This window comes from Sardina pilchardus, chromosome 24 (assembly GCF_963854185.1).
Source record: "Sardina pilchardus chromosome 24, fSarPil1.1, whole genome shotgun sequence".
NCBI classification, from domain to species: Eukaryota; Metazoa; Chordata; class Actinopteri; order Clupeiformes; family Clupeidae; genus Sardina; species Sardina pilchardus.
In genome coordinates, this window is record NC_085017.1 from 25,085,857 (window position 1) to 25,107,356 (window position 21,500).

The window sequence follows — 21,500 nt, forward strand, 5'->3', positions numbered from 1 at the left end:
ACAATACAATAATTAAATTTAGCAGTTGGTCAGACTAGCGTCGACTACATAAACACATATCCTTACAATACTGGTTTTGGTCCAATCAAACATTGATCAGAGAACTCAATATATATTAAAAAAAAAAAAAAAAACCTCAGCATCATGAATGGGCTGGGCACGGCTCTTACCCGATGTTGAAGGCGGAGGTCGGGACAAAGTTGAAGCCTCCGCCAGGAGCTGTGGGTGGGGGAGCTGCTGGAGCAGCGGAATTTGGTCCCCCTCCAAACGTGAACACCCCCCCTGCATTGCCGGCGGGGGCCCCAAATCCGCCGGCCCCACCAAACTGGAAACCTCCACCTAGCCAGACAAACAAGACCAATTCAGAGTGACTACTAAGAAAATTCTAAGGAAGGAAAAAGCTGTTCAGTTAGAACACTTTGCAGCAATTGATTATGAATGAATAGAACTCCGTGTTCAAACAAAAATAAGATATTTGTGTGTGTGTGTGTGTGTGTGTGTGTAGATTTTGAAAACAGGTCAGCCATGTCTTCTTGCGACTCAGACATACTAGCAAACATTTGTGGTAATGGTCAAACAAACAGTATTTATCCAACTTTCCATCAGAACACAGCCATCAGTAATCATGCTGTTGCCTGAAACCACATTATTTGGGCATCCGGTTGATTAAACCTTAGTCTATATTTCTATTACAAACAGGTTTTGATTTGATTGTGTGTGTTGGTGAGCAGTGAGCGTTAGGCAGTGAAGAGCTGCTAGTCAGATGAAGAGGGTGAGAGGCAGAGGAGAGAGCAGTGGCACAATCCAGTGCTCTCTTCAGATCAGCGGTCAGTGGTCAGGAGGGCAGTGACTCCTACCTGGGGCAGTGGAGGGGTTGGAGGAGCCGAATGCCGGTGTAGCGTTGGCTGGCTGGCCAAACACGGGTGCTGCAGGTTGTTTGGCGCCAAACGCCGGCGGCTGGGATCCGGCGGGAAAGGAGGGTGTGGCTGAACCGAAAGTCGGAGCCGCTGGCTGTGACGTGCCTTGGCCAAATATGGATGCTTGGGCGGAGCCAAAGCCAGTGGTGGAGGTGGCAGGGCTAAATGCAAAAGGCGAGGGGGCTGGAGGAAAAAGAAAAGTGGATCGCATTTGTCAAAAAATCCCTTTGAGTACATCACAAACCTTTTATCCTACATAATGCCCAATATTACACAAGTAATAGTTAATAATAATTTCAGTTTAAAGCCATATCATTATCATTGTCTATAATGATATATATTATCTATATAATAATTAACCATGGCAAAATTATCATAATTTCTTTGGGGGCTTTTCTTTTTTCTTTCTTTTTTTTTTTTTAATACCTTTAATCGGACAGGACAGTAGAGAGAGTGACAGGAAGCGAGCGGGAGTGAGAGACGGGGTGGGACCAGGAAATGACCCGGGTCGGACTCTAACCCGGGTCTCCGTGGGCCCGTGGACCCGAATATGGTATGGAAGCTATAACCAGTTCTGCCACAGCGCCCCCCAATACAAATTAGATTTAAAACAAACAAATGAAATCTCACAGATAAAACAAAATCACTTTGTGAGCATCGGAGTGTTCTGTGCAAGTGAAGCCCAAAATCCTTCTACATATGTTCTGAAAGCTATAATTACTGACCCCTTCACACAGGCATACCTGCAGAAGCCGGCGTAGATGAAGATGTTGCTCCGAAGGCGAAAGAGGGCGCAGCCGCGCTGGCTGCTGCGCCGAACATGAAGGGCTGGGCAGGGGTGGCCGAAGGGGCGGCTGGAGTCTCCTGTGCCTGCTGTCCGAAAAGGAAGGCTGGGGCCTTTGCTGGGGGGGCTTCTGATGGAGCACTCTGGCCAAACAGAAAGCTGCTGGTGGGGGCTTGAGCAGAAACGGGGGCAGAAGCCGGGGCAGGGTTGGGGGCCAGAGTAGAGTTGGCGCTGGCCACAAACAGGCTTTGAGCGGGGGGTGTGCTGCTTCTGTACACATCTGTAGAGAGGAGGGCAAGAATTTAAATCTCATCTATTTGGATGAGCCTAACAAAAAAATTAACATTTTTATTATCTAATATCTAGAATTAATAAATATAATGTAGTGTATAGTATACGTCATACTAGTTTTAACTTAAGACAGAAGACATACCATGCTTGGCCACGTTGCTCTGGCCAAACGCGAAGGAGGGTTTGGGGGCCTCGGCCTCGCTCTTTTCGGCAGGTTTGCCGAAGGCAAAAACAGGTTTGGGCTCCGCAGCTACTTCAGTCTTGCTGAACGAGAAGCCAACAGAGGGGGCAGCAGCAGCTGTGCTGGGTGCCTTCTCTGCCTCCTTCCCTGCACCAAAGAGGAACCCGGCGGTCGGAGTTGAGGTGGAGGAAGCCTCCTTCTCCTCCGGTTTCCCGAAAGAGAAGACCGGCGCAGAGAGTGCCGGCTCCGTGCTCTCGGGCTCGCCAAACTTGGCGGTGGAGAGCAAGGAAGGAGCAGAGGTGGCCGGCTCAACCCCAGAGAGCTTCCCAAAGATGGGGAGAGAGGTCGAGGAGGCCGAGGTGGCGGGGGTGGCTTGGACTGTGGCTATGACCGAGGCGTCCTGAGGGGTGGAGAAACTAAAGGTGGGGGAGGGTGTGGCACTGGTCTTCTCCTCTGGTTTGGAGAGGCCAAAAGAGAAGCCTGTGGCTGAGGAGTCAGCTGCAGGAGCAGGTGCAGGTGCAGGTGCAATGCTGGCTTCAGTTGCAGGTGCTGTGCTTGTCGTGCCAAATGTCAAGTTGCTGGCACCAAACTTAAAGCCACTGCCTAAGCTGGGAGCATCTGTCGTCTTAGAGTCTTCAGTGGCGGTGGTGGTGGATGGGAGGGAGGATGAAGTGGATATGTCAAATGCGAAGCCCCCCAGATCGCTCTTGACGGTCGAGGAAGCCTCCGTGGTGATGGTGGCACAGCCAAATTTAAAACCTCCAGTGGAGGAGGTGGTGGTGGTTTCAGAGGCACCACCGAACTTGAAGCCCCCGGTGGAATCGGAGGATGCGCTTCCAAACTTGAAGCCACCAGAAGGGGCACTAGAGGAGTCTGAGATGGTTCCACCAAATTTGATGCCACTTGAGGAGGCAGTGGAATTGCTGGAGCCAAATTTGAATCCTCCAGAGCTGGAATTTGACAGCGTTGAAGTACCAAACGAAGCTGCAAGGGGAAAAGCAAGAAAAAAGAATTCAGGAGAGGTACATTTTGAGATTAAAGAGGGAAGAGATATTTTCAAGAGGGGGGAGAAAAAACAGGACAAGTTACTAAGTTTCCTGTTGTACCTTTTGGCTCGGGTTTGGCTCCGGGTTTATTGCTCTGGCAGGCCACACACTGAAGGTCTTCTCCCTTGTTCTGCACACAACAGACATCACACTCCCAGCTGCCTGCTGCCTTCTTGAACTTATCCCCAAAGCCCAGCAGGGGCGCTGCTGAGCTGATGGAGGACAGGGGGGGCAGGGATGCAGGTGCTGCTCCAGAGGCTCCTGATGGGGGGTACAGAAGGGGGTTAATGATAGAAGTTCAGAAGCACCAAGAGGTCATCACTGCTAAGGGAGAGACTTTTAAAAAACTCAAACCAGTGATCAAGAGACCGCTACCCTGTGCCAGTTAAAAGATGCCTCTTCATTTGACAGGGCCTTCACATTACATTCTGGTCTCCGTTGATGTGCATCGTGCACTGGGGAAAGGTCACTGACAAGAGGAGGCCTAAACTGACCAGAGACATTGGCATCATTCGCTCACCTGGTTTTGCACTCTGACAGGCCACACACTTGGTGTCCGGCGCTTTGTTCTGCACCATGCAAGTGTCACAGTCCCACGAGCCCTCTGGCTTTTTAAACTTGTCCCCAAATCCCAACGATCCACTAGAGGTGGACGACGAAGAAGTGGTGGTAGCAGCAGTTGTGGCAGCGGAAAAGCCGAATGCCGCAGAGCTCTTGGAGGGCTCTGAAAACGCTGGAAGGGTCAGGCCAGGTTTAATGCCAGTGCCAGGCTTGCCGGTGTCGCAGGCCACACACTTGAGCGCGTCCGGCTTGTTCTGCACGAGGCATGTGTCGCAATCCCATGTGCCTGCCGGAGGGGCAAACAGGGCCGCCAACCCCGTACTGGTGGCCGCTGTCGTAGAAACGGGGGGTTTACTGTCTGATTTAGCAGAGGAGGAGGAGGATGAAGATGAGGAGGATGAGGATGAGGAAGAGTCTGTCTGGGGTTTGGAGGTCTGGCAAGCTACACATTTGGTGTCCACTGCAGAGTTCTGTAGCATGCAGGTGTCGCAGCTCCAGGAGCCTGCTGGAGGCTTGAACTTGTCCCCGAAGCCAGAGACAGAAAGGCTGGGGGCAGGCTCAGAGGAGGGGGTGGAGGTGGGGGTGCTGGAAGAGAAACCTGTGGGCACAGGATAGATGCAGAGAGAAGAAAATTAACACAAAAGTACAACTGGACACAACTTTGACCCTCACCCTCAACACTTATAAACCAAAGACCCCATGAAAAGGTTCCCAAGTCTTACCAGGAGACTTCAGGAGATCCAGCACGCTGCCCTGCTTCAGGGTCTTAGCTGGTTTGAAGGGCCCCGAAAACTCCTCTTTGGTCTCAGTACTTGCTGTGCTCTTCACTGTAAATACACCAAAACATAGGAGACATAAAACACACACCCACAAAATAGCCTTTAGATCCAAGGAAGGCGACCCTTACACTGGAAGTAGATCCCACTCACCTGCAAGAGTGATGGGCGAAGCAGCAGCTGAGTTGTCAGACACGGTGAGGTCAGTCTTCATGACCGGAGCGCTGAAAGTGAAACCAGACTGCAAGACAGACACACACACAAACAGTTAGTAAATCACTCCCTCATGTTTAGGTACAGGACTGGAAACTGGCAACTGAAATCACTTACAGATGGAGAGAAAGATGGAGGGCTGGCAGCCGTCGCCTTGACGATAGGGGAAGCGAAAGTGAAGGGCACAGAAGGGGGTGAGGATGGTGGCAGAGGATCCTGCAGGGGAGACACGGGTTACAAATGTATCGCTACGACAACCTCCACACTAAATGGAACACATCAGCACACACTGGGAGCTGAGGCTTAGCCACCAAATCAGACACACCGAGGCAACAGCAGACACGTTTCCACGGCAAGTAATGTGCCCCCTGCCCAGGTAAAGGGGACAGGTGCAGGACCGCCTCACTGGTTAGCCCTTTTAGCCATTCACTTGTGTTTCCATGGTTTACAGGACCCTACCCATATGCAGCCTCATTTCCTGCATGATCACAATGCTAATAACATGAACTAAAATGGCATAGCAGCTGCAGCAGCAAATACTCTCCCCACACTAGCTGAATAATGGCTCAATCGGTATAAAAATGCCCCAAGTAAACACCTCAACTGCTCGGCTTCAGCCCATTTCAACCTAATCTTCCTGCGGATTAAGAGAGGTGGTGTACACCGTTTTGATAATCAAAAACGATTGAAAAATCCACCCACGTAAACAGGTACTCCGATTGTTGGGAGTACGTTTCTTCGGTCTGTGCAGTTCCTTAAGGCCACGACACAAGACTGGCGATGTGACGGTCAAACGCAACAGTGGAATCGCTTTACTACACACACTGCTGGCAACACGATCACCCATCGATTCAGTGGAGATGCAATGACCATACAGCTGTTTTCCATTCTGACGCATTACAATTGGCCTGAAAAATAGAAAGGGGCCTGCTATACCGATACAACGGCCGTCGTCGACTTGCCGTATGCGTTGCCCCATTCGCTTCAATAGATTCTTCTCCATTTTGCTGGTAGCCATTGTGTCGCCGGCCATGTGTAGGCGTTTACGCAGTCGTAATGCAGTGACGTAAACAAATGAGTTCATGACTACAATACACCTAGGAGCCTCTAGTCTCAATCATTAAATGTTTGTTCCATCATGTAAACGCATACTGAATTGAGTTCTATAGCATTCATGTAAACCATAAATGGGCAAACTACAGCCCGAGGGCCAAATCAACACAGCTACACTACAGCCCGAGGGCCAGCGAGCATTTACTTGGGTTATCATAGGCTGCACACTCTTTTTTCCTGCGATAGACGACGTTGTGCTAGTTAGCTTTACTGCAAACTCTTCTTGGAGAACGTTTACAATGTCAATGTCAAAACCGAAGGTCACATAGAAATTATACTCTTTGCAATCTCCATGCAGCAGATCCAACTTGAACATTATGCTACGAGAGAAAGAGAGCAGCAAATTCCAGCTGATATGTCATTGTTGATGACTGATCTCCCTTTTTATAAGAAACTTTAAAAAGAAATCATGAAGGCAACAACAGTTCCCACTACTGACCATGATTTAACTGTGAGCTGACATATGTACAGCACTAGCCATAGGCTATATTTGAGTGGAGCTGGCAAAAGATCAAGAACTATAAGTGTAGACACAAAGCTTATAAAGTGACAGTGGACCATTTAAAATGGAGTTAAACAGCATCAAATTAGCAATGTTTCTTCCAAACATTTAATATTCTAAAACAAAATGACCTCGTCATCGTCATTTAAATGATGGGTAAACATTAGAGGTCCACTGATGATGAACATGAAGAAGCCTACAATCGAAACTAACCAGCTAAAGCCTTTTGTTCCTTCGCCTGGAAACCCTAAAACTATTCAGTCATCTTCCGTTCACACCTCGTTTTTTTGGGTCCTCACTGCAGTACCTACCCCGAGGCAGGGACTTGATTCAGCCCTGTAGAAGTTCCCAAAACGTTGCATTTCAGGCCCTTTCAAACTAAAGTTCCAATTCTTGCAGTGGAAACGGCCCTATGGAAACCTGAATCTGTGCCTTAAAACAATGACCCAAAAGCCTACTCACCTTTTTAGTGACTGTCTCGGCAGGGGCCGTTTTGGCAGGGGCAGGTGTGGGTGTGGAGGTGGTAGTGGATGGGGAGGAGAAGCTGAAAGTGGGCAGTGCACGTGTGCTGATTGGGAGGGAGATGGCAGGCAGATCCGGGATCTCTGCTATCTGAAACGCCAGAAGAAAAAAAAACAAGAGGTCAAAGGTCATCAATAACCTGTTGGCAATGCTGGCACATTACCGATATTCAGGATGTGTGAAATGGAGACGTTCGTTCACCTGTAAGTATTGGAAATTAAATGCAAAGAAATGAAACACAATTTAGAGCACGACTCTACACGTGTAGCGAGCAACACACACTGACCTCATCCTCTGGGCGTTTGGAGGAAGGCCTGACCGCTCTCTCCCGCTTCATCTTGCCTCCTCCGGAGCCGGCACTGCTGACCACAGGCGTGCTGGACAGGGGGAAGGCCGGAGAGCTTGTGCTGCAATGGAGTTGGAATAAAAGGATAAAAACCACCATTCCTGCACACGCACTAAAAAGCAACAAGGACTTGTGTGCAGCAGACATGCAGAGATCCAGTCAATTATTAAATGCCAGTGCTTCAACAGCACAAATACATGATACATGACATGTCATCATGATCATTATAATATGAATGTTATGTTAAAATGTACAATGGCATGGGGGTGATACACTAGTGACAAAACATGGCACAGGCATCATTCCCGTATCTCAACTTCAGTTACATCCTGAGCTGCCGAGATCAAATCAATGACCTGTTATCTGGCGCTATATATATATATATATATCTCCCCACAGCATCATTTTTGTTGTGGTAAGCAATATTCTCTTCCACAGGATGTTTTACCTTTGAGACGTGGTTGGTGTAGCTTCCGGTATTAAGGGAGATCTTCTCACAGGCTGCAGACACAGAAACAGAACATGATCAGAGATTAGTATGCTGGAGCCTTCATGCACGCACATGCACACATGACCTTGATTAGATAAGGGAGTTGGAGAGCCAAAATATAATTTTTTTTTAACACGTTTGAATTTTTTAAAAACTTGTTTGTCTAGAATACAGAACTGAGACTACTGGATGGATGAAATAACCTCTAGCTGAAACAGCAACTGCTAAAGAGTGAAACAAAACGACCATCAATATCATGCTCATACTTGTAGTGGAGCTGGCAAAAGCGCAACATTGGAAACCCCCTTTTGAAGAGCGAGGCCCATCTTAGAGGATCATTTTACTATACATTTGCAGAGCTCCCATCACATCAGTAAAACTCCAACAGATGCAGAACAAATCAAATAAGGTGGCGCAAATGAAGTGAAATGCATTCAAAATATAATTGCAGTTACTCCTATTAATTTACACATTTACTCATTTAAACATGGAAGTCAATTTAACTTCCAAAGACGAGGACGTCACATTGGATATCGCTACTCCATTGGTGCATTCAAATTCGCAAACCCTATGTTTGCAAACAATTTTCCGCTAGCCTTGAGTTTTCGGTGAACGTTTGCGAACAATCGTAAACAGTCAGAAGTTAGTTCTCCGTGAACTTACAGTAGAACTGGACATGAGTTTGACGAAGGCAACAATGCAACTAGTGTTATAAAAGGAATGTTAACACCAAATCGTTCAAATTTAACTGCTCAAAGAAAACATGTTCACCACAAATGAAGTGGTTTCAAAAAAATGTTCAGGCAGAAAGCAGCCTCTGGGTAGGGCTGCAAACATTCATTCATTCATTCATTCATAAATTCAATCTCCCGTAGCCAGAGACAACAGCAATAACGGAAAAGGGTCCTCACCGTGTCCCTGGAGGCCGTCCTCTCCAGTGCCCGATTGACTCCACCAGGTGTGAGAGAGGGACGGAACGCCATGGAACGGTTCCCAGAGGCGGTGGCAGCTGACGGCACCACCAGCTTCTGCACTGGCGGCAGCGCCATGTCCATCTACACAAGGACACACACACACACGCTGATCACACTACTGTTCTATCTATATCTATACAACCAAACACCACTGCTGTTTCGAAGAGGACAAACAATACCAAGTTGGATAGGAGTTTGCTCCCCACTTCAACTAGCCATACACATTATCAACGTAATTCACAAAGCCAAAGTTGGTGTTCTACTGCTGTAACACAACATATGCATCTCTCCACCACTCATTTAACATAAATCACAATGCACAGGATAACACATGCAAAAGCATACTACACTTATTTAACAGAGCAATATGAAGTGTGAAGTTGGTGAGCTGGGGACCATTTGACTGGCTTTGAAAAAGATCACTGTTGAGACTCAGCTGTTACAGCTGTCGGAGGATAATGGTTTTAATACAGGCACCTTTTAGGCACACTTTTGCCACAAGGCGAAGGACAACAGCTGTCTATGGAAGTGACAGGACAGCAGTCAGAGGCTGACAGCCGAACAACCGACAGACACACACACACACACACACACACACACACACGGACAGACAGCAAGCCAAAGCCAAAAACAAAACACAATCCATACCGACCATACTGCAGTAGCGCAATAACAAAAACAACACTGAGGGTGGGGGTGGTGTGACCGGAGGACTAACATACCCTTTTCTTCTTGACCTGGAAAGGTGAAGCGTCCAAGTCTGTGCGATCCAGTGACTGCAGAAAAAAGACAAGAATGAGCTTCAAGTCACTCCAACAATCCTGTTATGTTGATTGTAATGAGTCGCAATCAACAACAAGTTTCAAGCTGGACCTGAACCAATTTGTTTAGAACTGAACCTAGTTCTGATGCCCATTAAAATCCAACTGATGGAACGAAGGCAGAGGGAAACGGGGAGAAGATACTCACTCTTGACAAAGGTGACGATATGGTTGAGGGGATTCTTTTTGCATCCTATGAAAGGGGGAAAAAGTTCATGTAAATGAGTGGTTCTTGCTTCAGGGCTCGAAACCACCAGCAAACAATTTTTCCATGACCTCGTTCTATGGCATACATGGATGGAACTGTAGTGAAAACTGTCAATAAGTACCGAAAATGAGGGGAATGTGAGCTGTAGCCAATACAAATTAAGAACAGTTTTTGAACTAGAAACAAAGCCTTCCAGCTTGGGAGCCAATTACTAACTAATGGGCAATTTTCTCATTTTTAGTTTTAATGATTGTGCTAACAATGTCCCACTAAGCTCTTGAATATGAAACAACAAGCTTGAGGATTATTGTTGAAATTTCTTCATTCATTTATGAATCCATAAAGAACCAAAGCAGTAGTCTCAAACTGTAAAAACATTCTTTCAATGTCTGCACATAGTCCCTCCACCACAAACTCTAAATATCTAACTAACTGAATACACTTGTGTTATGAGTAAGGTAGATGGCTCATTTGAAACATTCCACAAACAGCATTCTACTGGCTTACTTTACCTACCAGCTGCATCTACTCAACAATAGGCCAAACTACTACAACATGGTCTGAAGATGGTGGAGTTTCCCTAGATAACATGCAATCTTGCTCTGGTGTTTGCCAAGTCTATGATGAACATTCCCAATGAGTGACAGAAACTTTCCTCCCCCTGACTAATAAACTCTGCTGTGGGTTAACGCCAGAGTGGGGCTTTTAAAGTAGAAAAGGACGAGAAGTGAAAGGCAACTCACGGCCAAAGGACTGGACATGCGCTCTAGGGACTGTAAGATGCGGCGGGCTGTGGCACTGGTCACCCCGCAGGGCTGAGTGCCGGCCGGCTTCGCCTTTATCTGTCTCCTCACTGGGACCTGCGGGGGAGAACAGGAGGAAGGCCAAGGGCAGAGACGACAACATGAGTATGTGAGGAGGAGAGAGAGACTACAACACGTTGCTCTTTTCTCTGTCTGCGCTGGATCTGATGATAATAAAAATTACAGGGGAGCTACAACAGTCGCGTAACTGAAGCGTTTCGTTCACGACGCGTAAAATCCATTTTAGAAGACTGGTCTATTTTTTTCAAACGTACGCACCACTGTCGCATCTGGAGTGGAAACTTCCATTGATTATAGCGATTATTAACTGCTGCAGCATACGCGTCGCGCACAGAACGGTTCAGTTACGCGCCTGGTGAAGCTCCCCTGTTATACTCTATACGAGTACTACTTGTTCGTCAGACTACATTGCTTGCTCATGTCAGCAGTGGCTCATTACTGACCTGATAAGGGGTGCTTGGGCGAGAGCGGGCACTGCGGTTTGCCGCGGCGCCTCCGTAAGTGGTTTTGCCAGGGTAGTAGGGTGAGTCACCCAGCTGACTGGAGTTCAGCATGGAGCTGTTCATTGAAGACTGTTCCACATCACACAAAAGGCACAGTTTCAAAAAGGAACAAAGGCAAACACACACACACACACACACACACGTAAGTATTCAGGACAAGCAAGGCTAGCAAATCAGAACAGATAGATGAACACACGTCCATATAACATACAGGGTGGGACTAGCTTTTAAATGCAAACTCACTTTACTTGGAATGATGCTACATGCAAAAAACTATCCCTCACACACAAACACAGCCAATATGAAAAACACGATCCATAACATACCCAACATTTACAAACACCCAACCATGTAACGCTGCTTCAAATTTCGGATAGACGGATTGGTCCATTTGGCACCAAACCCACCACCCCATTGATTCCTTAAGCTTCCTAGAAACGCATGCCATCACTCACCAGAGCAGAGGTGCCGAACACCGACAGGTTAAAGGAGGGCTTCTTGAGGCCGGCCTGGGAGGGCTGTGTGCCTGAGTGAGTGCGGTCCGTCTCTGGGGACCAAAGCAGCGGGGCAGGCTTTGAGGTGGGCACGTCTGCAACAAGAATTCAGGCCTAGGCTGGATATCTGGCTATCACGTGCCACTCACTGTGCTGTCCTGTACTGTACTGCAGCAATACACACTAGAACTACGCTTGGACTTTTAGATTAAATGATCGACTTCTTGCAATCCATTAAAATTGCAACTCAGAGACCATTAAGACAGGAGTTGAGACTTCAGATACCAGTATCTATCTGTATCTGTATGAATGCATAAAGTACTTTTAATCATAAAATCTTAATGTGTATTACACCTAGTCAAGCTACTCTTCTGTTCCATCGTGGGCCTCCCCATTAGCCTGTATTCTCCATTTAAACCAATATAAGCAGCCATGAGAATAACAAAGCATACATGAGAGAAAACGGCAGCAGTACCTTTGTCAGAGGCACGCGATGAGAAGCCACTCGTGGTGGAGATGTTGTCATCCTCGTGCTGAGAGCTGGAGTCCTTGATCTCCTTCACCAGGGAGAAGTTCGAGGTGGAGGCAAAGGGGCTGCCAAAGGGGGCAGCGGTGGAGGTGGAGGGCTGGGGGAACAGTGAGCTGGAGCCACCCAAAGCCGGGGAGCCGTCCAGCGAGGCAAAGTGTAGGTGGGAGCGGTTGAGAGGAGGCCGTGACAGCACATCCTGGAAGTTCAGCGACGCACGGCTTGTAGAAGGTTCTGGAAGTCAGAAAAGTCTTAAATCAATTACCTTTGCTTTAATCATCAAATCTCCTTCACGTGTTCACAGTTCAAAACTGAACAGGGAGCTCAGCATCACCATCATATTTCAGTCAGAGACACAACTGCATTCTTGCATTCAACTCCAAGAGAGTCAGTGTGAGGACTGAGGAGCGTGTCTGGGACAGCATGTGTCGTACCTGTGTTACTGGTGCTGGGCTCGGGCGAGTCGCGGCCGTCTGGTAGAGCGGAGCCCTCCTCGTTGCCATTAGCAGGAGGGTCTTGGCTGTTGAGCTCTGGGGCAAGTCGTGTGGCGGCGGCGCTGCCCTCAGCCACCTCTCCGTTCCTGAAGTACTTCGTGAGCCAAGTGGGAACGATGCTCTTCACTGTGTCGGTCACCCTGCTGATGATGCCAGCCTGCTGAGGAAGGAGCACACAGACAGAGCAGAGCAGAGCAGTCAGACCACCATCTGGAGAGATCTCGCTCGCGCTGCAGGGTTCAGTTGGGCCTGCCACAACATGAGACATCCCAACGTCAGCTTAGCAACCATTGCTATGCTGTTCACAACGTTTTGGTAAGTAAACATACGTTGCTACTGTTTATAAATCTGTACTGCATAGATTACGTCTGACCAAATATGGCATCGACATTTCTCGGTCCATATTTACGGCACAGACCTTCTAGTCCTTCATGCAAGCTTGATCTAATGTGAGCTCAGCCTGCCACAAAAACCAAAAGTTCCTCATTAGGAAAGCTAATTACACAAGCCAGAATCACACAAGACGCAGGGTAGAATAGAATTAACCTTAAACCATGTTCCATTTAAGGTCATGTCAGGACAGGTGTGTGTTTCACGCATGCACACAGGCTGCAAAGCTTTTGCCACGGCAGTGGTGTATCTGGGTCAGCTTGCCAGCGTCTGTGTCTACACCACACAGCTCTCATTAGGAGCAACAGCAGCAGCTGCTGCTGTGCTCTGAATTCTCTTCTCACTGAACTGCATTGTAACTGCACTGTGCTGTGCCGCGCTGCACAAACTCCCGTGTTTATGGGCTTCACTAAACCATAATGATCCAAGGGTCAGACTCAGACTTCCTCTTCCTAGTAGTCACACTGCCTCATTCATTTGTGGAGAGGGTGGCTTCAGGGTCTTGCTCAAGAACATATTAGGCCATCATGCCAGAGGACCTTAGGGTTGTGCTGCTGCCTTTGTCACCAATTCTATGATGCTGGGAGTAAAGAGGGTCCAGTCATAGTAGTTAAGTCATAATTCAGTCAACAGTGGCGTCACAAAGCATATGAGAGAGGAATATTAGTCCCCTTGAGCTTCCTAAAGCTGTGTAGCTATGCATGACAAGCTGTGCATGCTCTACTACCCTCTATCCCGAATCCGATACACAAATTCTAACGACAACAAGCTCTGATGTTTGCAGAACTACCGATTTGTACAGGGTGAGTAATCCCAGCACAGGGAACCGCTCTGCACTGCAGCTTCACCGAGCCTCAGTTACATAAACACAGCAGCACACAAAAGGCACCCGGGTAGGCCAATGCATTCACAGGGCACACCATTTCTGCTAGCACTGAACAAACCAACCTGCTTGCACCACTGTGACAGACGCTGAAATTCCAGAGAGGCAATTCACACCGCCTCAACAAACGGCAACTACCAACCATTTGCAGGTTTGTTGGATCACTGAGCGGTCAGGGGTGTATTTACTGGACAAACAAGATTAAAAACAGTACTTTCTAAGGATTTAGCTCTGCTCAGTGTGTAGCCAACTGTCAAGTTAGGAATCAACAACAATAAAACTAAAAGATCATAAATAGCATCAGTTTAAAGAGGAACCATTCATGTGAATGACAAGGGGTTTGATGTCAAATATCATTCATGACATGCAAACATTAATGTGTCGGAACAACAACTCTGTCTGAAGCTTCTTGTGTTGTGCAATGGCTACCCAATCAGCATCAGCGTGAGTGCTCACTAACCCTCACCTCTACTTGTGCATTATTAGCAGACAACCCATTGCTGGATTAGATGCATATTTGTGATGCCAACGTGAACAATGAATTACACAACATTACTAAGGACAGACATGTTCAGAAGGTGAAAACAAAGAGGCAATTTCAACAGTGCACTTCACACTATAGCTTTAGCTTTCACCTACAAAGGCTTAAGAATGCAATTCAACACATTCATACCGTTTGTTAGGGTAGTGTGACTGGCAGAATTTCCTAGAGCACAACATGAAATTCAACAGCTGACTGAAGAATGCTACGGTTTAAATGACATGGAAGAGCCTGATTGAAAGAATAGACAGCTTGTTTTTTCCCAGAATCAAACGGAAACTAATGGCACAAGAGGCCTTTGTGTCAAGTTTCCCCTAAGTACCCCCATCCCACTGTAACCAGGAGTAGTGTTAATGTGTGTGAGCTGCAGCAGGAGTGTGCCTGCAGTTGAGAGGAGATCTGCAAGAGGCCTTCATCTCCAGATAACCCCCGATGCTGTACATGCATCTGCTAATCTCCACCTAGTGTGGCCTCTGAGTGCCCTAATGACAGACTTCTAGGGGTGGCACGGTTCACAAAATCTACGGTTCGGTTCGTATCACGGTTTAGGGTCACGGTTTTCGGTTCGGTGCGGTTCTTGTTATTTTTTCTTATACTCTTTAACACTCCAGAAACATATTTCAGCTTAATCATCCACACTTAGGCTAGAGTATTTAGAGAATAGTTATCATGTAATAATGCACAAACTGAATTTGACTTCACATAAAGCACATTATTGTCTGAGGAAACTTTAAGCTTCAGTTGAGATTTTGATAAAGCAAGAGGGAAGACATTGATGATTTCAACAATCTTTTCATTTATTTGGCAGGGATGGTGCACCAGCACAAAATGTAGGTCGTCCACCCATATTTTTCATTGCATCGCCTTTTTATCGCTCTCCTTTCATATAGTGTGAATGATTTTTTAACAAGATGTAAAGCTTGTCTTTATTTGAAACACACACACATTATGTAATTATTTATTCATTCTATATACTGACATGTCTGATATTCATTACAGCAAACTTTATGCAGATTATAGCCTACTATTCATTATAACTCCACCTCTTAAATTCAGCTGTCTGGCTGAAGCCTCAAAATATTGTAAACAAAGTAGCAGGCTAAGCTCATCATACTCTACTGGTTGGACTGTTCAGTTTCCCCACATGTGTTTTAGTTTCAAGGTAAGCTAATACTTTTTCTCCTTGGGACAGGGCCTTTTAAGCCTTGGAGTTGAAAACATTGGTATTGAGATGGTCAGTCAACTTGAATGCAAGAGATTTTATCAAATGTCTGATGCTAACCGTTTTTAACAGTAATTTAGCTAATCGTTTTCAGGATTGTGAATGTTCTATTTGGATTAATGTGCATGTCGAGGGCTATGTCCATTGAGCGCGCACGAGAGCGGGCCAAGGAGAATGAGTTTACTTCTACTGTTTGGTAAAGTTGCACGCATAGTCTACAGTTGCGGAAGAACAGGCTTCCACCCGAGCAGGGTCAGGTGCATCAGTTTGACCACGCTAGGGATGATCTCTCGCACTTGCCATTTCTAAAACCTTGCGCGCAGCACTCAAAACTCCATACTCCTACTCTCGCACGTAAGGGAAACACGTCGTCACATATGGGAATCAATTGCGCATGCCATAACTAGCCTGAACCGTAGGACCGTACGACGAACACACACTCCGAACCGTGACATGCGAACCGCACGGTTCGGAGCATTTTTCAAAAAACGTGCCACCCCTACAGACTTCATCTGTCAACTCTCTCCCTTTGCACACCACTTCCTCCCTCTCTTTTGTATGGTGTCCAGCGCTACCCTGCCAGCACTGGCTCCCAAATACTGGGTCACGACCCACAGGGCCCCAGCATAGTGACAACTTATGTCGAGTAATGGGCCTAACTTACACCATTAAGCAAGGAAAGGTAGCAGCAGCTTTCTATTAGGATCTTGCTTGCCAACTACCAGTCACAGTTTTGCCATAACTCCCGCTATACATTTTTACATTTAGGATTAAGGAAAGAGCCAGAGTGTGGATCTCATCCACAAAATGAAGCAATATTTCTGTGGGACACCTGCCACGGACCTTGCAGTTGCAAATGCAAGTGACATGAATCAGCCTATATTGCACAAACAATAAAAGGACACCAGTTCTTCAACTTGGCCATTCAAATCTAAAAATCATCATTTTAAATCCCAAAGACCATGATGTCAACAACTAAAGCAGACACCAGACACACTGTTAAGACAAAATGCAATTAAATTTGCTTCATAGTTTCGATTGTAGATGCACTCTAAATGAATGGCAGCCTCCTCACATTCCTTCTTATTTCGGATTTAAAATGCACAACATTGCATTGCATTAGATTTAATTAGGCGACAATTAAAATGGACATTTTAAACACCATTTTCCTCTCTTTTCCATCTCAATCCACCCAGCAGATGACATACCACACAGACATAAATAATATCAATGTTTTCATGTTTGTTGCATGGTGTATGGACATAGGCTTAGGCTACTCAGCAGATCAGTCATGCCTGTGCTTTGCTACTTGTGAGTGCCTCACTGTGTGTACTGCCTCCATAGTGTTTTGGGGTGTCACTGAGGAATATGTTTGAAGATGAGAAAGAGGTTGAGTATAGTGAGGAAATGTGTAGGCTTGAATAACATCAATTTCTTAAAATAATGGCACATTTAGGCAACAATTGTTTGTGTTTTCTGAAAAAAAAAAAAAAACTTGTTTTAGCAAGGTGACTATAATAAAGGCTTTAATTTTGACGAAGTATAGGCTAAACCACATGTTCCTTACTCTGCTTTTACCATATAGGCCTAAGATGAATAGAATTGCAAGCTATTCAGGCAATGTCTTGTTTCATGAATTAATAGAATTTTTGTCCATTTTAACTACATTATTATAAACATGAAACATATGCGATTTTGCACGCTAAAATCTGGTTCATTACGCGAACACACACATAGGATAATTATATTCTTAGCAGCAATTGCTGCTGGTGAATAGGGTCTCAATTTCAAAAAGTGGGTCTCCAGGAAAAAGGTTTGGAAAACACTGCTGTACAGCAACACACAGGCAGCACAGTATTCAGCCAGCTATGGCACCAGTTGATGCACACCTCCTGTGAACTTGTGTCTATGACCATAAAAAAAAGAAATAAAAAACACACACACACGGCACCTTCCCACATTCCAGGAGAGTGTAGCTCTTTTTCTGTAGTCTACTCCAACAGTGACACTGACGTTAGAAGGAATCATTCCCTTACACAGCTTTATCATCACAACTGTGGGAGGGACCTGCTGCCAACTATGGAGCTCAAGCATGTAATTGTCCAATTAGCTACATGCTGGACAGAGCTGACCAAACCACAGGCAGCTTCCCTTTTTAAGACCTGAGGATTCAACTTTGACCTCGCAAAGGGATGGCAGGCACGGAGACACTGGGCAGCACCGGTGTCACAGACTCGCGAGCCTTTGTGTATTTTTAACAGACCTGGTAGCCAGCAGACTTTCTTGAAAAAAGAGGAAAACTGGTTAGAGACTGGCTACGGTCTCAAAACATATCAATGCATCCTCATAAATTTCCAAAAGGCAGCACCTGGCATAAGGTGCTTTTTCAGTAGGGACAATTGCTACTTGCATTTTCCCAGAAGGCACTTCGGTTAAGGTCTTTTTCAATTTAAAAGCATTTTCAACCTACACACTAAAGCATCGAACAAAGGAGAGTGCATCATCAACTGATGGAATCTGTGTGCATCCATTTCCACAGGGTTGCAGCAGGCATCATCACCTTCCATATTAGAACACACTAAAAATGCTTCACATTTGGCAGAACACTCTGAATGCACATAGTTTTAAACACCTGCAAAGGATCTCTATAACCGTTCTTGTTTAATTCCTTTTGATGGGAGGAAATTCAAACGAGCGAAATTCAAAGTGAAAAACAGTGGAAATCCCCTGAGGACACCATTATTTAATTTCCTCTCATGCCCTCTCCTGCACACTCTAGAATATTCTACAGATAGTGTGTGTGTGACGCCAGCAGACACTGAAAAGGAGCAGATATCATTCATAACGTGCATTAATCGTTTCCATTCAATGGACATTTTTACCTAAAACTTTGGAGGCCAGGCGAACATTATCAAGTATTTTGGCGGGGAGGTGGTATACAAGGGCTAGTTCTTGCTTTCACAAACAAAAGTTCAATGATCGGAGGTCAGTCTGACCTCACTAGGAAGAAAAACGGACCTATTTAGCTGAGAGTTTACTAAATTGCATCGTAACATGACAAGCTCTTTGACTTTGGTGCAAAACAAATATGCCATAAAATGTAAATATCAGACAGGAACACATGGAAGCGTGCCAAAAGATCTATAGCCATGAGCTCCGATATATAAACTGCATAAACACAGCTAATGTTACCCTAACTATGCTAACAAACCAACATTACTGACTTGGGTCCCAATAGAGCTAACGTTAACGAACAGAGTCAGCTGACTTTCGCTAGCCAAACTAGTCTATTCGGCAGACCACAAAACATCACAGGGAATGATCGGTGATCCATCCGTTTCAGAAAGGGAAATAACAGGCCTGTGCACATAAGGTGGCCTCAGAAAGGGTATGAAACCACCTGCTTTGTTATCCAATGGTGACGTATCTAGTTAACGCTGGCTGGCTAGCTGCCGATTCCTTTCTAGACAGTGAACTGACGAGGAGATCTCAGTTAAGAAAATGTATACATAAATGCTAGAAGACATGATATTAGGTCAATATGAGAGTTTAATAGACATTGATTGAACACGTTTTCCTCTCCCATAGAACCCCGCCGGCAGCGTAGTGAGACCGTTAAATCAATGTGAGCTAATAAGCTAACTGCGAGGGAAACCACACGTGTAGGAAACGTCAATTAATGTGCCGTCCAAACATTTTGCTAGCGTGGATTTCTTTGTCAACTCGACACCAGCCGAAGCCGACGTTTCAATGTCCTCGAAAGACCGTTCAATTTAAATGGGAAAATAAGCTACATACAATTCATATGAATCATGCAGGCTACCTGCCTTCAGCTATTCTCTTCGACACAGTGAAGACGCGCGGAACTTTAACTGACATTGATGGTAGCGTGGTTGCTAGCTCGCTACTGCCGAGTTAGCTCGCTACTTAACTATAACTAACGCTACCGTTAGCCAAATTGCTAACATTATAGCTAGCTAGCGATAACTTGGTTACCCATGTGGGCCCTGGCATTCATCCAAACAACGTTAGGCGCACTGCGCAGCACCTTTTAGCTTCGTAGCTATTGATATATACCTCTATACGAAGACGAGTTGCAAATCTCTAAACGAAGACAAACATTATGAATTATAATGCTAAATGCAAGACGCCCGATGACACAAATGATCGTATTATTATTTCAAAATAAAGACCCAGTAACGGAACGTTATCATGCCGGTGAACTTGCTAGCTATCCAACATACAAGCTAGTTTAAAAATTGCTTGCTAGCGCAGTTAGCTAGCAGTCATACGTTCGATGACATTTTAGCCAAACCGTTAGCTGCTAAGCGAGAGACACAGTTAGCTTTACAGCTACTCAACACGGCTAGCTGCTAACTTTTTAATGCCAGTTTGAGAGGAAAAAACGACATATTGATAACTACGAGGACGTTTTTACCCTCGCAGCTAAATGTTATTATTGTTTACTCGCGTCAGAATATAGCTGCCATGAAAGAATAACACTGTTGTACCCGGCATTCTTAGCTAATAGCTACGCGCCGTCTCATTAACCATACACGGCAGGCCATAATGTAAAGCAAACGCTACGGGCCTGCTAGCAAGTCAAGTAGTTAACAGGCCTCGAAAATTGTCTTCAATTAAACAATAATACCACTGCTACACAGCTGGAAGAAACATCTACGTTTTAAACACTTCACAACAATAACGTCAAACTGCCCGAATTACCTGTTTTCCTTTAGCATACGGTTTAGAGGCGATATGATATCTTCTTGATCTAATTTTCCCTCCTCCGGTGGCCGCCATGGCTAACTATTGAATCACTAATCGGTGCCTCGGCGCCGGATGGAGCTTGCCTGTCAAAGAACTCAAACTTGCTCAGCCCACCAATATACCGTCAGACACTTCGTTGGAATAAACGTGACGCAGTTGTGGGAAATTGAGTTTAACATTAATATAACTTTTAACAACATGATTTAGGATCCTTCTTCACTTGTTAAAATGCCACTTTAAAGAATAGTAGCCTAACAATAGGTGGAAAACGTTAGTTTGCTATTTAACAGGTTGTAGCCTGAACAACTCATTTTAACAGGGACCCGGCCATGCAGCCAACCTTTCCCATTATTTTTTTATTTTATCGAGAAGGTTTTTGAAGTAATAATATTTTTTTTTAAAAAACCGGTCACGTTTTACATTGTCATCTGATAATCTCATTGACAGTCGTTGGATAATCTCAGTCATTGGATAGGATAATCCACACAAAGACCATAAACTGGTTGATATTCTTGCTCTTATCCCTCACCATTCCTGTCACATAGGCAAGGCCATGCTACTGGTCCTGGAATTTATCTAAAGGTCCTAAAATATATTTAAAAAAATTGGAAATGCCTATACTGTAGGTGACATCAAAAGTGAGAAAAACCTGACCTACAGTGTCCAACAGAAAAAAAATCTGGAAATTCAGAGATGGTCTCATCTGAGAGGATAACTTGAAGGGATCGTGACAACTAGGCCTATTGGTAGGCCTGCTTTTAGAATGAGTCTACACTGCTTTCATGTAAATGAAATTCACTTTTTAATAATATCAATCGAAGCATATCAATCATCAATAATTAGTAGACCAGATAGTATTCCCCTTACACAGTGGGGTGAAAGAGTAAAACATCAAAGTTGCAGCTACCCCACAAAATTAATGTTTTATTAATGTGCTAACCCCACAAATGATGGTTACGACTGTCGCACATAGGAGACCCATTCAGCCCATAGTGGAGCAAGTCTGTTAATTTGTAGGTCCATTAAATATATTTCATTACTTATTAATTACAATAATTATTATATCCATTCCTCTGGGGAAGGGTCAGATAGCAACCAATGTTCAGAT

The 21,500-nt window shown here is 45.4% G+C and overlaps 1 protein-coding gene across 3 annotated transcripts in view; it reads right to left on the bottom strand.

Moving 5' to 3' along the window:
- Nucleotides 1-20,471, bottom strand: part of nup153 (nucleoporin 153) — a 22,126-nt gene extending 1,655 nt beyond the window's left edge. The window contains exons 1-21 of one of the 3 annotated variants that reach the window (XM_062528762.1): nucleotides 20,348-20,471; nucleotides 12,527-12,746; nucleotides 12,042-12,326; nucleotides 11,528-11,619; nucleotides 11,013-11,141; nucleotides 10,489-10,605; nucleotides 9,686-9,730; nucleotides 9,439-9,492; nucleotides 8,654-8,797; nucleotides 7,701-7,753; nucleotides 7,193-7,313; nucleotides 6,847-6,996; nucleotides 4,887-4,985; nucleotides 4,710-4,797; nucleotides 4,503-4,607; nucleotides 3,740-4,378; nucleotides 3,280-3,480; nucleotides 2,135-3,157; nucleotides 1,661-1,981; nucleotides 858-1,100; nucleotides 171-339 (exon numbers count right to left, since the gene is read on the bottom strand). In XM_062528762.1, the coding sequence (XP_062384746.1) occupies nucleotides 171-339; nucleotides 858-1,100; nucleotides 1,661-1,981; nucleotides 2,135-3,157; nucleotides 3,280-3,480; nucleotides 3,740-4,378; nucleotides 4,503-4,607; nucleotides 4,710-4,797; nucleotides 4,887-4,985; nucleotides 6,847-6,996; nucleotides 7,193-7,313; nucleotides 7,701-7,753; nucleotides 8,654-8,797; nucleotides 9,439-9,492; nucleotides 9,686-9,730; nucleotides 10,489-10,605; nucleotides 11,013-11,141; nucleotides 11,528-11,619; nucleotides 12,042-12,326; nucleotides 12,527-12,746; nucleotides 20,348-20,425 (4,376 nt within the window). In that variant the 5' untranslated portion in view covers nucleotides 20,426-20,471. Of the gene's footprint in view, nucleotides 1-170; nucleotides 340-857; nucleotides 1,101-1,660; nucleotides 1,982-2,134; nucleotides 3,158-3,279; nucleotides 3,481-3,739; nucleotides 4,379-4,502; nucleotides 4,608-4,709; nucleotides 4,798-4,886; nucleotides 4,986-6,846; nucleotides 6,997-7,192; nucleotides 7,314-7,700; nucleotides 7,754-8,653; nucleotides 8,798-9,438; nucleotides 9,493-9,685; nucleotides 9,731-10,488; nucleotides 10,606-11,012; nucleotides 11,142-11,527; nucleotides 11,662-12,041; nucleotides 12,327-12,526; nucleotides 12,747-20,347 lie in introns of all 3 variants that reach the window. The other 2 variants (XM_062528760.1, XM_062528761.1) reach the window with 2 other exon arrangements.
- Between the last annotated feature and the right edge of the window lie 1,029 nt (nucleotides 20,472-21,500).